General features: G+C 37.8%; 1 protein-coding gene across 4 annotated transcripts in view; it reads right to left on the bottom strand.

Annotated features, from left to right (window-relative positions):
• bcar3 (BCAR3 adaptor protein, NSP family member) overlaps window positions 1–15539 on the bottom strand; it is a 72391-nt gene that overhangs the window by 32285 nt on the left and 24567 nt on the right. For 2 of the 4 annotated variants that reach the window (XM_051902528.1, XM_051902529.1), the window contains exons 4-5: window positions 6227–6572; window positions 242–281 (exon numbers count right to left, since the gene is read on the bottom strand). In XM_051902528.1, coding sequence (XP_051758488.1) covers window positions 242–281; window positions 6227–6572 — 386 coding nt within the window. Of the gene's footprint in view, window positions 1–241; window positions 282–987; window positions 1168–6226; window positions 6573–14594; window positions 14836–15539 lie in introns of those variants that run through there. The other 2 variants (XM_051902530.1, XM_051902533.1) reach the window with 2 other exon arrangements.

Here is a 15539-nt window from a genome sequence, read left to right as displayed (position 1 = left end):
CCAGCATGGCGGACATTCCTGTCCTACTTTAAGACTCTACACTTACAAAACTCTTTGAGCTGAATAGTATTGGATATCTCAAAGAGTTAAGGGTTGCACTAAGATCTCTCTCTTCTACAACCCTCACCCGCCATACCATCATTCATTACCTCATGCATTGCCACCGGCTTTTTACCATAATAGAGCAATCATTCAAAACGCCACATGCACATATTGATAAAGGTAAAATGTGAAGCCTTACCTTGACATACTCCATGGTAGGGTCCATTCCTGCACCGTCCCTGCAGGAGAAAGAAAGAACTCTCTTCAGCGAACACATCAACTCTCTAGCTCAGCTGCGTGTCAGTATAACTGCAAGTGTGTGTGTGTGTGGGTCCTTCTCTGGGCAGGCTGTACGTTGGACTGCAGTAAAGTGCCTACCAGTCCAGCCCCGCTCGCCTGAGGTCATTACACCACAGTATAGACCACACCAGCCACAACATGTGGACACATGCACCCACCAACCCCCCCCAAACACAAACAATTACTTCCACACCAACCCAAATGCGCAAAGTGCGGCTGAGATTAAAGCAGATATAAGTTTAGATACAAGAAGAACAAAACCATTTTAAGCAGGTTTTACGAGAGAAAAATGAAAGGTTAAGAGGTCAGGGATGAGCACGTCACAGCTGGTGTTAAAGGTCTGGAGGCTTGTAGCGACTCTCTGTCTCACACACAAAGACTCTTGTGACTCTCTCCGGATTTATGCTTACGTGAAGATTTACCCAAATTATAAAGGATTATAGCCAGGAAAAGGGAAATTAATTCCTTTAGTCAAATTTTCCCACAGGGCTGAAAACAGCATAAATAAACATTTCAGTGCAACCTTTGGGTAAGAGACGAACTTAGCACAAGTGTAACAGAACATATACAATATAAGTAGAGAGGACGCAGTGATTGTTCACATGACCTCTATTCCTGCCAGGTTGTGGTCTAGATGTGACTTACCCTAACTGCAGAGATGGCCCTCGGTCAGCACTGCATTTTTGTTTTATTTAGATTCTCTATGTGGAGCGTGGAACGCAGGAAGTGCGGTGGTGAAGGAGTAGTGAAGAAGAAAGCGCGGTCGAGGTGTGCGGCTCAGCTTTTTCTCCATTTAGAGCTTTCCGCCCTCTCTGACTTTACCCAGAGTCCCTTTCATCTCAGCTTACACAAAAACCTGACTTTTCTTTATGACTCTTTCTTTCTTCCTTTCTTACCACCAGGGTGTGTGGTGGCACTGTCTCACCCCCTTAGGGGAATAAGGGTGGCTTTCAGATTCAGTGTGGAGGTGGCACCTGGGGTGAGAGCTTAGATATATAAAAAGCATCAGATAACTGGAAATATGAGAATGTTTAAGATTTCTTGGCTTGTTTGTTTGCTTCACATTTGATGGAACTTAAAAGCGTAACTGATTTCCTGTTTTAAATTCCCATTGAACATTAAGAAGAAAGCAACTCTAGAGGTGAGAGGTCACGCTTTAAAGTTTCTGAACGCTGACATTAGTGTGCTATAAGAGAACACTGTCAGTACTCCCACAGGCCTACCCAGGAGTGACTTGAGTTCGGGACCGGGCGGAACATACCGTCTTATCCGCAAAGAGAGGGCATGAAGTGAGGACACAGCCTCAAGTAAACATCCATCTCCATCTCTGGCTAGTTCTGTGCCAAGCCACAGCTGTATTGTGTCTCAAAGTGGTGATTTGTACCTCACAAAGCCTCGCCAGTCAGAATTAGAAAGCTGAGGGAGGACATGGCAAGTTAGAGAGATGGACAGGCTATTATTAGGTCTCCAGAAGCAGATTCATAATGCTTAAGCCACTGGATGGGACATTTGACATGCAGCACTCCCAAAAATCTGCCATATGCTGTAGTCAAGAATTCACCCACACATTGAAATTCACAAAGGCAGTTCACAGACAAAACAACAGGGGCAGTGCAGCTCTGTGAACTGATACCAGTCAGGTTTACTAGGTAGCTCAGGGAGTGTTTTTAAACCACAGAATTCAGTCTATTCATTTGATTGTTCTGATTAGTGTAAACTATGACAGGTGAGAGTGGGCTAAGATGTGTCTGTGTTGCCCCTTAAATGAGCTGTTCACATTTTATGTCACGTGACCATATATTTAGAAAAGGCCCATCATATACAGCTGCCTGTTTGAGATGCTCATGAGAAAAGTGAAAATAAGATGACATACTGTAAGCACAGATACCCACTCTCAAATGCATTTATGTTTAAAAATTTTTTAATATATTATCTGGCTTCTTTAAACACTTTCTAGTTGATAAGCAGGACATCTTCAAACGTGGTGTCAGCTGGAGACTATACACCCATGACTATACTGTACAAACCTACCTTCTTATGCGTGATGGAGTTTACTTGCTCTTTGGGGACAAAATGATTAAAAAATAAGGTATGTATTATTGTATTTTATTGAAAAATCAAAAGTTTTTCTTTTAGTTAGGGTGTGGGTTTGGGTTGATGTCTGTAGTAATTATAAATAGTTTTATATAAATGTGTGTGAAAGAAAAGAGAGTACAAGAGACTCCAACAAAAACTGTTTCACGTCACATCAGCAGAACTGTGTGGCAGGAGGAAATCCTTTGGACCACCTGGTAGTCTTTATGGAATGTTTGGGTTCCGTAAAGCTTAGCAACACCAACAAAGTTACATAACACTGATACCGGATGGCCCAACAAAGACCTGAGTTGGCCAGCACATGCAGGGTATTAATATCATTACTGTTATGCATTTAATGTTAACTAGCCAGCATAAAAAAAATTCAATAAATGGTTAGCTGACATTAAATACTTTTAAGTTTTTCATTACTCCATCTAAAATTATTTTAAACTGCATTTTGTGGATTTTTCTAATCTATTATGCATGCCGGTTTCATGACCTTATTTTAATTGAATATCTACATGGAATATTTGTCATAAAAAAAACGTAAAAATTATTAATGACCATTTAAAATTAACTCAAAACTTAATAGTAACAAGCTCTCGTGTGAGTAGATTTATCCACTTATAGATAATAGTATAACAAAAAATAATACAGTTGATATCTTGAAGGAGATGTTGAACATAATGATAGATAGGTGGCACTGTCTGGTGACAGAATATCTTGGTGAAGAAAAAATCCTGAAATGTTTTTATATACTGGCCTGTAAAGTATTTTGCGATTAAAATGCTATTATTATTATTATTACTTCCATTAAACTGTTAATTTACTCACATAAGAGTTCTTGTTACCTTATATATTGCAAAACACCAGGAAATCGCTGTTATCTTTTCCATCAGAGATTTAAAACGATGTAAACATTTGATTTTTTTTTTTATGTTTTCCAGGTGTCATTTCTGTCGTTTTGCAGATTGAACCAAGCCTGAGGAACAAAGATAATCATGGCTCACTTCGAGACAAGGCCATGTTATAAGGGTGCTGAGTGGGTTCTGTCAACAACAAGAACCACTTTAGTCAGCTTTAACAAGTAAATCAAATGGTACTGTTGCTCCTCCATCATCTCTTTCATCTGTCTCATTCTCTCTCTTTCTTTGTGTGTTTCTCTCAATCTCTTTTCCAATCTGTCTCTTCAAAAATTCTTTCATCTTTCAGTCAAGCTATAAATTTACAATCCTCACTTTAACCTGTGAAGACCCTGTGTATGTGTCTGTATTAGAACAGCTGCCTCACACATGCAGGTAGTGAGACTCAAAGTGCTTAAATCCTTTGTTTTATAAAAGATAAATGTTTCAATCCTAGCAACAAAATCTATAGGCATTTTATCTCATCTGACTACTCACCTGCAGACAGACACACTCAAACTGGTGGAACATTTCTGCAGCCCGACGTTCAGGAGGTTGACATTTAATCACAATGCCATACGAGTCTCCAACTCTGATTAATCTAATATTGGAAAAAGTCCTCCAGGAGCTAGTTATTGCTTTTGGGTTGATTTACTGTAGGTGTCCACATTGAGAATTACAATCCTATTCTGTGCTGTAGGTTCCCCTCTCTCTCTTATACCCACGCACAGTGTTTATGTTCTACCTATTTCTTTTTCCATGTGACACGCAGAGTCGCAATAAGGTGTTGTTATGGTGACTGGGCCGCTATGAGAGGTCGTTGCTAACCCTGCTGCCAGCCCAGAGGAGCTTCTTTTGTGTGCCGTGGTCATTTTTCACCTCCTATCTCTTAGTGAGCTTTGTGGCTGTGAAATAGTAGTCCAATATTAGGTAACCTTCAAATGTCAAGGGACAGACATGGCCCACTAGTCTTACGGAAACCCAAACACACACCTACGCTTTCAAAGACACACAAACACACTTATGTAAAAGCCTCTATTTAGTCTATCCTCTGCTTTTCCTGAGGTGCTTCTGGTAAAAGTACTTGCTGAAGAAGTGAACAACACCTCAGGTTATCAATGTTTTGTCTTATGGTCTGTACACTGTTTCAGTTATGGAAGCAATGTGTTTCTCTTTGTCTCTTTGCTCTTTCCACACAAAGTTTTTATTTTTTATTTTCTTTACTGGATTAGTTTTTATGAAACTTATTAGATATGTTATATCAATAATTATCTAACAAAATTAATGTATTGTGAAAAGTAGCTTGATTTCCATAAATTAAATGACAAAATAATGTCATATTTTTTATATTATCTATTGAATTTTTAATGTAGCAGTAATTAGTATTTTAATTATTTATATTTATTTATAATTAACTAACCAATTTATTTATTATTAAATTACCAAAACATGGTTTAATAATTCTTATATATTTAAATATTATTTTTATATTATTTTGTCTTTAATTTATGGGAAATATAAGTTTATGCATAGAAAATAAAAGAGCTGTAATTTAATATCTAGTTTGACCTCCTGAGGTAGGCAATCAACATTTTTATTAATATATATACTTTCATTTAAGAATTATAGGGCCTATTTTGTGCCCTGTTTGTGGAAAGTGCCCTCTATAATCTGTAACACTGTCCACAGAGCCAGACTACTTTATTATATCTGCCAGGTCTTTTATTGAGGGTGAGATATATTACCTGTTAAGCCAGTCTGTGTAAATAAGGGACAAACACAAACTGCTTTGTTGCTGACTGTGATAAGATCAGAAAGTCAGTGAGGACGATACAGTCAAACAGGCCTAGAGCTATTGCAAAGAGACGCAGGTAGACAGTGAGGAAAAAGTGGCAAGACGTAAGAAAAAGAGATGGAGACAGTCCGAGCCAGTAGCAGCTTGTATTTTGTGATTATGATCTCAGATGTCCTATTTTCTGAAGTAAGACAGTAAAGTTAGCAGGCTTGGTGAACAACGTAAGGCTGAAGATTTGGTGTCGACTGCTCTGACGTCTAACTTTAACGAAAGTTTAGAAGCTCTGATCAGTTTGTTCAGTTAAACAGTCAAAAATATCCATATATTACATCTTAGAACTTATACTATATATGACGTTTAATTCAGAAGACATTGTACTGAGCAAATTATCAATGAACTTGTAATGTCCTATAACACTGTGTCCTAACTGGGCAAAACAGGTTCCAGCAACAAAAGTGTTTTTATCACTTGTTACTTTGTCACGATTAGGACACGGTGTAATAGTACAATGTAAAATGTGATCAGTACTTACTAAACTGTCCTATTCTATAATCTGACAATCTGCAAATGAGATATGACATATATTTATGTGCACAGCCAGTACCAGATGTGTTGGAGTGATATTGTAGTGCCAATTCTGAGACACAAAAGGTTTGATCATATTGTACTTTTATATAGTCAGTAAAGTGACCAAACTGGCTTGCTCATTCTCACACTCTTTCATCATTTGTTTGGTTTTAGATATTTTTATTTAAAGTGCCTTAGCTGCTGCTGTGTTGACTTTCACCTTAATCTTGACCTTAACCTTGAGTTTGTCTTTGAAAGCCTATTTCATTATAGTAATGTTACTCTTAGCTGAGAGAAAGAGCAGTATATGATTTCATGAATTGGGAGTGTGTTTTTACCCATACTACATGTTACTGTTAAGACTTCCCATTTATCTGAAGGGCGTTCACACTGGTGCTGACGAGTCCATAAAATAGCAACACCTCAACAATTGGGTAGCTTTCAGTTTTTTGCAAAGATTGTGGTGCTTTTGAGGGTGCTGTAGGGCTTTGTTGCATTTGAATCATTGGGAGAGGACAGGTGTGTAGATAGTTATACTGTTTACCTGGATGTGACGCTGCCTTTCCTGTTTGAGTAGAAAGCCTGGTGTTCCTCAATAATGTTGTGAATTAGCGGTGACGGTGGCAGGCGATATCGACCTGGGTATGGAGCTGCTGATGATCCCATGTTTTCATTCATCTCCCACTGCTTCACAGGGGAACCAGTGCTATTCTTCTTTTTCCGAGGCAGTGTTCCATGGATGGAGACGCCCTGGTAGCCGCTGACCGGCATCTCTGCCACGGCGGCCCGTGAGCTTAGGAGATCCATGGAAGATGCGAGCGGGCACTGCCGCCCAACGTGCATGTTCCTGGGCAGACTGGAAAACCTCCCTTCTGCCATCATCCTCAGCTCTGTAAAACAGTAAAAAAAAAGACATTACATTACAACATTACAAGTCTATATTTTAAAATGAAATTAATTCCTGTGATGGCAAAGCTGCGATTGTAGTCATACACACCTAGGATGGCTTGAGGGTGAGTAAATCATGGGGTAATTTTCATTTTTGGGTGAACTATCCCTGTAACTGTTACTTTTGATCAATTTATTGTGTCCTTGCTGAATAAAAGTATTCATTTCTTTCAAAAAAAAAAAAAAAAAATAGTGTTAGCCTATTTTCATATCAGGAAGGTATATATAATACTAGCAGTAATCTGTGTTTTTTATCTATTATTGACCACACAGACAAGGAGAAATGTTGCTGGGTGTTATTTCTTCTGACATTCTTTCAGGTGGTATCAACAGCTAGTGTTTATATGAAACCTCCTGCCATGTGTGCCCTCTGGCACAGGTAAATTGGAACGCATCACTGTTTGATAGACCTGTCTCCTGGCAGCAACAGAGAGAAACAAAAAACAGACATCTCTCTCATAGAGAGGGAACTCCGTTCAGTCTGACCACAAAACATGCAGATAAGGATCTTCCCTTGTTGTCTCCAAACTCATGTTTACTTCAGCATTCCACAGCCACACGAAGACCACTAATTGGTGCAGTGAAAGTGGAGACAGATTTTATGGAATTATGTATAAGCTACATTTGAAGGCATCACACTTTTTTATTTCAAAGGGATAGTTCAATTAAAAATAAACAGTGGGTGTGTGAGTTCACTGACCCAGACACTAGATGAGTGTGTGTGAGTGTTGACCCCATTATTCGGGGCACACATGCACGCAGCAGAGCTGGTGTTGCCGTCACCATCTTTTGTCCCTTTTGTGATGAGTGAAACTCAATCTTGGACCCTGACAGCGCTTCTGTTTAAGGTCTGGCATGATCTCATTCGCTTCATACAGAGGGGGGAGCTGATTTCATACTCAGATTCATTCCACAAAGTTCACCACCATCCACCCCCAAATGTTCTTCCTCTGCTACATATAACTGTTCATTTAGTTCTGGGTTAGCAGCTCATATTGTTTGTGTTTTCCCATAAATTGCAGTGCAACAGTGCATCCAGGGTCCAAAATGAACACTTGCCGAGCACCAACTGTGACTGAAATTTGGCCTTGGTGAGTAAATAAAACTGCTTGTTTTATTCAAATAAAATAAGATGCCCAACAGAATTATATAGTCTGTCCTGGTCCGTCGCTGTTTATTTATCTGATGTAAGCAATGTATGTGAATCAAATTGTTATTGGAATGGATTACGTGAGAGAAAGCTGAGAGAAGGCTCTTACTTTTAGCATTATATAACACTAGAACTTAATATGGCGGCATTCCTTGCATTATGAGCAGCACAATTGTGATATCATTTTTGTGTGAGGTTTCATCAAGGTGTAGACACAGGCTAAATAAGGTTTATTCTACAGTATAGACAGCTTAGTTGATTATAATTATAAAAGAGCATTCTAATATTGTCACATTCTTGATTAAAATTTAAATAACCATTTTGTTATCTGCTGCGAGGGTTAATGTTGTAATGAAGTATAAAATTAATTAAAAAAATTACAACAAGGAACAATATATTCTAAAAACAGATGTGTTAAAAACAACACAACCTGTGTTATATCTTAACACACCCTTGTGTCTAGTTAAGGACAACACATTTTGTGTTACTTTTGACTCAACCATGTGTTATTCCTGCTCATTTTCTACACACTAATGTGTTATATTTACACAATTTGTGTCAATTATGTACACAAAATGACACAAAATGTGTCACAAAAAATAACACAAAAAATGGGAAATTATGGAAGCTTGTTTCCATCATGGAATAAAAATGGTAATTGTGACTTTTCATCTCATAATTCTTACTTTTTTCTCTCACATTTGTCAGAATTGTGAGATATAAACACGCAATTGTGAGAAAATATCAGAATTGTGAGCTGACTTTTTTTTAGAATTGCAAGTTTATATTTCGCAATTCTGAGGAAAAAGGTCAGAATTGCAAGATATAAACTTGTAATTGCGAGGAAAAAAGTCAGAATTGCGAGTTTATATCTTGTAATTCTGACTTTATTTCTCAGAATTGCGACTATTTCTCCAGAAATAAAAGTTCTCAGAATTAGCAAGTTTATATCTCGCAATTCTGAAAAAAAGTTAACTTGCAGTTGTGAGATAAAAAGTCGCAATTACCTTTTTTATTTTTTTATTCCGTGGTGAAACAAGCTTCCATAGGAAATACAGTTTTGTGGTCAGAAAAAAATTATTCATGATAAGTTTTCTCAATTTATCCACCAGTGCATAGTGTGACAGAGTTAATTTTGGACAATGAGTGCATATGTGGAGAATGGAAAGACATGGAAACTCCCTGGTAAAACCCTGTCGGGGTGTTTAAACCTGCAAACTTACCACAGTCACCTCCGCCCCCAAAAATGCACTGATCCATGACCACCAACGTCCTGAATCAGTTTATCATGTGACTGTGCTCCTTTAATGCTGTTCTTCAGTATAATTTTAGATTTAACAAACCCTAAGATAACAGTTGTGCTGGTCCTTTTGTTCTTAAAGAATAAGAAAATATATGCGCTGTATCAGACTACAGCTGTCATACACCTGTAAATCACTTTTGAGGCTTTTTTTTATTTGTGTTTATGTAACTCTTTACACAGTCTGGGTGTTCTGGTGTATAATGACTAGATCAACACAGCAGGTTTTTAATGGTTTGATCAGGGCACTTTGCAATGTTATGAAATCCCTCTATGAATACCTCAGCTGTACATTTATGCACCTGGAGCACCTGTGCGCTGTCCCGGGGCCCTGAAACACGAGACTCCATTCACTGGTGCTGTTTTTCATGTGGTGTGTAATGGCTAGGAGACATTAAAATCCACAGATCAGTGTTACTGAGTTATCATCCTGGCTAGTCAGGAATCCCCTTTTGGTTTCAGATTAATTTGTCTCACATGTCTCAGAGTGTGAGGGATAGTCATGCTCCTCTGAGGCGACAGATCTGGACTTCCTGCGTCAGGGGAAGTGAGGGGTCTGAGTCATGATGCTCATATACACTGGTGATTTTAGGAGGGCAACTGTGACCTTACTAAAAATAAAAATAGGAACATATAGTGGAAAAAGCGGCCATGCTCATATCAGATTTGTTTTTAAGGGATCAGATTTTAAAGGGGGCAGAACCTCCAGGTTCCTGAAGGATGCCATTTATATAGGTATGATTATAAATCTTTCCTTCAGCGTACATATTTCACAGGTGATTGTGATTTAAAGGGATAGTTTACCCAAAAATACAAAATTATTTCAGCACTTACTCACCCTCATGTCTTTCAAAATCTATCTTACAAACATTTATTATATAGAAGAAACATAAGAAATAAATACAGGTTTTGAAATGACATGAGAGTGAGTAAATGATGGCCATTTTTATTTGTGGGTGAATTATTCTGTAAAACTTTCCTGTAATAAATAATGAGTCCTTACTGAGGCAACAAGGCAATCAAATCACATTCTATGCATTTAAACAGCCAATGAAAATCATTTCTGTGTAAAATGTAATTGACCTCAGCTGTTTGTTTTTGTTTTTTTCTTGTGAAGAGATGTCTCATCATTGACCACTACAGTCTTTAACTTAAATCAATACTTTTTAATTATACCCATCGTTGAGGATGGATGAACTTGAGTCAGGTGCAATTACGGACAAAGCTCAGAAAATCTCTAATCTCATTGATTTCATCAGTCTATTTCTTTACTTTTTATTTTTAAATGATTAAGAACAATTAAATTTTTTTTTCTTTACTTTGGTTCAACTACTTTTAGCTAGATCCTTTAACTTTTTTTTTTTAAGTAAAATTCCCCATAGTGTTATTTATAGTGCTTTATACATCCCTACCGAAAGCTGAAATGTTTATATGGTTGTGAGCACTGTGTAATATTGTTAAATATAATAATAGCAGCAATGTGTAATATGTGTAACGTGGACACTATAATGTAAAATATCTTGTAACTATTACATAAACAAACTACTCAGTGCAACAGGAATCTTAAACATAAGTGATTTCCCTGCTCCTGCTCTTAGCCCAGGTCAAAAGGCCACTGTAAGCTAACTTGGTGTCTAAGAGCTCTGCATGGTGTAATTTTCAACATTTCAGCACCCAGTGAGGCAGAGACAGCTGTCAGCACTGCAGATATGCAGAAACGGGTCCCCTGTGGCTCTGGATTACATATGCTAAACAATTAAACCGTTAACTTTCATTTCCTCCCCAGAGGTCATGAATATGCAAAATGCTCATTAAACGGTTCTTAATTAATGCTTTGCTCTTCTATTTTCTCTGTAGACTCCCTATTGATTATCCAGTTTTCTCTCAAGTGCTTGTTCTATTCTAGACTGACATGCCATCATATGACCTCACTTCAAAATGTCAATCACAGTAGCCCATTCTCTCTCTCTCTCTCTCTCAATCCTGAAAGCACAGCTGGTTGCTGGCTGGCTGACATCATCCCCTATATCAAACACTTATTTGCCTCTGGCTAATACATTGTCATGTTTGGGAACGTTGAATTTCCTTTGTTCTCCAGGAAAGCCATTATCTTGTTCTTTTTTAGGCTGTCTTGTACACAGATTACAGGGATAATTTGCCTGAATATTATCCCTGTAAAGAATATTCTGTCATTACTTATTCACCCTCATGTTGTTCCAAACCTCTATGACATACTTTCTCTCGTGGAACACCAAAAAAGAAGTTTATGAGGATATCTGAGCAGCTCTTTTTAATACTATGAAAATGGATGACGACCAGGGGCTTCTTTGTTTTGTTTTGTCAGACAAAAAAGTAGTCTATAAAACTTATTCCAAGTCTTCGGAATCCATACAATACCTTTATGTGACAAACTGACTAATAGTTGTAAGTCACTGAAAATCTTGCTTGGCAGCCGTGGTCACCATTTACTTATGGAAAAGAGCAGCTTGGACATGCTTTAAATGACTCTTTTTTTTTTTTTTTTTTTCCCGTCACAGAAAAAAAAAGGACATGGGCATGAGTAAAATAATTCCAGAATTTTCAATTTTGGGTGAAATATCCCTTTAAGGCTTTGAGGCATTTGAAGAAATGTTTTCAGTATGTTTTTTCTTTCTTTCTTGCTAATAAGCTATTGCTTGCTCATTTCAGGTTGCTTTAAAAGGATTATCCAGAGGCAATTATGTAACAGTATTAAAAGGGGTATAGATGTAGGAATTGTACTGGTTACAATAACAATCACAGACGAGGTCACACTGTTTTTTTTCATAATCAAAATGTGCAAGTAATACAAACAAGACTCTCACAGCAAAAAGGTTAAATACATGAAGGGGGAGAATTCTTTGCGCATTTCAAAACAACAAGACAACTATTCTCACCCTGGCCTTTCACTGTCCAGCCATCCCCCACAGGAGTTGGTGGGAATCTCGTGAATAATGCAGTTCTCCTTTAATTAATTCAAACCTGCTTACAGAACACAAAGACCCGAGTGAGAGGAGAGCAAGTGTAGGGTTTAAAGAGCTCTTAACACACAGCCATGTATCAACCATGATGGCCTGAAGGAGTGGAGAACACATTCTGTAGTACTGATAGAACCAACCAATGAATTGTAGAACCAAAGTGCATGCTAAACAAAGTTAAAAGAATGGAGCAGGTTCACTACAAGTTAAGATGTCTGACATGCTGTTGATTACCACAGAAAATTATGTTTTGTTATTCGAGCTGTAAAGTTGTTTGAATTGTCCTGTTAGTGGTAGGATTATTATAGGGAGATTACCATCTGGTTATTCTGACATAATTCCTGAGGTCACGTCCTTTTTTTGGTATCCCTGCATCATGTGAGAGTTACCAGGTGTACTGGATTTAAATGGCCATGACGAAAGTTGAAAAAATTGGACTTTGGATAGACGTTTAGTACGCCATTTTTCACATCTCATGTTGACAAAGTATTGTGTCTGTTTGATGTGATTCATAAAGCATTTTTTTTTTTTTTAATTATGTTAAATGATTGTGGTCTTGTGTTGGGTCACCACTTAATGTTCAACATAAATTGTACACTGCCGTTCAAACGTTTGGGGTCAGTAGGATTTAAAAAAAAAAAAAAAAATTAATACTTTTGTTTATCCAGGTTGCATTAAATTGTTTAAAAGTGACATTAATGACTTTTACATTGTTATTGTTGTTGTATAATCCTGAAAAATTTATCCTGTATCACAGCGTCCACAAAAATATTAAAACAAAACAAAACAATTGTTTTTAACACTGATAACAAAGCCTATTAGAATGACTTCTGAAGGATCATGTGACACTGATGGCTGGGGTAATGGCTGCAGAATATTCCGCTTTGCAATCACAGGAATAAATTATATTACAAAATATATATTTAAAAAGAAAACTGTAATAATATTTCACAATATTCCTGTTTTATTTTTGATCAAATCAAAATCTGACTGACCCCAAACTTTTGAATGGTAATGTAGGCTTTGATGCAAAAGCAGCTGAGAACCACTAGTCTAGATTTTACCGAGTGAGAGTTCTAGTACTTCCTGTATGACATCACTGTGTTTGTCTCATTGATTGAGGGTCCCATTGTCACTGACAATAGCAGTAAAGCAACAGGAGACAAAACAACCAAGAATGCACCATAGTTCTCCCAATGCAGACCACTCGGCTGCACACAGAGGGAGAAACATATGGGCAACAATACATCAACATCTCTCCTCCGCCCCCCATGACAGACACAACACTTTCTACTTCAACTCGAACTCCTTTACCAGTAGCCAACGGACACAAATCAGACCTGAGTGGTTCATTACACAGTCCCAGCACTAAAGCTTATCAAAATAGGAAGTGTAGAAATGCACGCAGACTTGTGAACACACCACACGCCCATTCACTGAAGGCGTGGAGTCAGCGGTCACATCCGTCTCTCTCAGCTCTATGTGCTAAATGTAGATCCTTTAAGATCTCCAGTTCAATCACATGCAACACGACTGCTCCCTAATTACTGTAATGAGCATGTTTAGAGGAAAACACCAGAAACAAACAAACGGCAAGAGCAATGAAGGGAGGACAGAATGAGACCAAAACAGAAGGGTCCCAGTTCCTCTGCTTTCAAGAAGTTATTGAGTGTTTACATGAACAATCCACTGATTATGCTAAATAAGATGACAAGATTTTATCAAAGAACAGTCATCGACACCTTATTCGATATGCGCATGTCTGTGTACGTTCTGGCCAGACCAGAAACAATTTTTGTATGTAAACATTATTTTGTTTTTTAATAATGAGCTGTTTTTGATAGGATATTTTTTTGATTTATCAGAGTCTTTTGTTGTACAGGTAAACACACACTGATAGTTGTTCTTGTTATAAAAATGGTTGAGATACTAATTTCATAGCTTTCTCTTTTACAGTCAATCTTTAATGGACCATTCTTTTGTTGAGCAGGAAGGGGTGAGAGGAGATGTCAAGCCTCAACCCCCTGCTACCCATCTACGATGTGACCCGCAGTGCTGTATTCAGCCTGAGAGTCGACTAGTCAGATTTGTGACATATTAATCACAAATTTATTAAAGTCCTCAGCAGTGGCTGCCACTGTTTTCCACATGAGCAACTCCAAAGACAACAGATACTGCTGCTGCGAGACTTTCTAAAACTCACACACACACACCCCTCACAACAGCTACTGTCAGCTACTGAATCTAACACAGAGTGTCACAGACAGTTCGCAAGGTTAGACAATCATAATTAGCATTATTTGTTGTTCAAAGAGCCAAAATTATATACTTAAAAATTATATATATATATATATATATATATACACACATACATACATACATACTGTATGTGTATATATACTGTATACACATACATATGTACGTGTATACACACACACACACACACACACACACATATATATATATGCAAAAAAGATAGGAAGCTTTAATAACTAAATAAATGTGTTACTTTTCTTACCTGGCTAAAGGTTGTAGGTTCTCCAAGTATGCAAAAACCAATATTCTCCTTATGCAGTCTGTGAGTAAGTGTTTCACAGTTTCACAGCAAACATAGCGATGTAGTGCACAGATTCACACTGAAGGACAACAAGACGTGCGTGAACTACAATCCTGTTATGTTGCCACTGACCTCCCACTATGAAATGTGCCGGTGTTTTTCAAGCAGTCTTACAATCTCCTCCAAGTCTCTCTCTCTCTCTCACACACTCTCTCTCTCTCTCTCTTCTTAGTTCAGCCCCCATGGGAGTGATTTAGGATTTCCCAGACACACCCTCTCCAATGGGTGGAACTTGAGGAGTCATCTCACAACTGACTAGCCGGCCCCTACCCCCAGCAGCTCCCTCCTCTGTCATGTGTCCAGTCCGCACATTAACCCTCTTTGTCCGTTAACTTTTTGGACAAGTATCACAGTTTCTGTTATGTGTAAACTTAATACTGAAAAACTGAAATAGTCCACTTTAGACTATTGAAATAACTTTTCAACTACATGTCAACTATCTCTCAGAGTTTTAGTAGACTGTTAGGTTAGGTTTAGGGTTCATAGAATAAGTTGACATGTACTTGCAAACAGTGAGTAGAATGTCTGTTGTGGGACCATCAAAATAAAGTGTTAGCAGATATTAAGCAACTTTCAACTAAGACTCTATACATGTAGTTACATAAAGTTAGTAGAATGTCTAAAGTGGACTAAATAGTATTCAAAATTAGAATTAGTGTGTCCCAAATCGTAGTATGTTGAAATGAGTATTCCAAAGATACCCGGATGCTCTACTTTTTCCAGTTGCACACTCTAATGGCTAATATATTGCCTACAACCCATTGTGCAATGGACGAAGATTCTATTAGAACCACAAACATGAATAAAAAGTGTTAAAAAACTACAAATATGTCAGATGTGCGAGAC

The sequence above is a fragment of the Ctenopharyngodon idella genome, chromosome 8 (assembly GCF_019924925.1).
Source record: "Ctenopharyngodon idella isolate HZGC_01 chromosome 8, HZGC01, whole genome shotgun sequence".
Classification (NCBI taxonomy): Eukaryota; Metazoa; Chordata; class Actinopteri; order Cypriniformes; family Xenocyprididae; genus Ctenopharyngodon; species Ctenopharyngodon idella.
The sequence above is the reverse complement of the archived record's forward strand: the minus strand, read 5'-3'. Positions and strand labels throughout refer to the sequence as shown.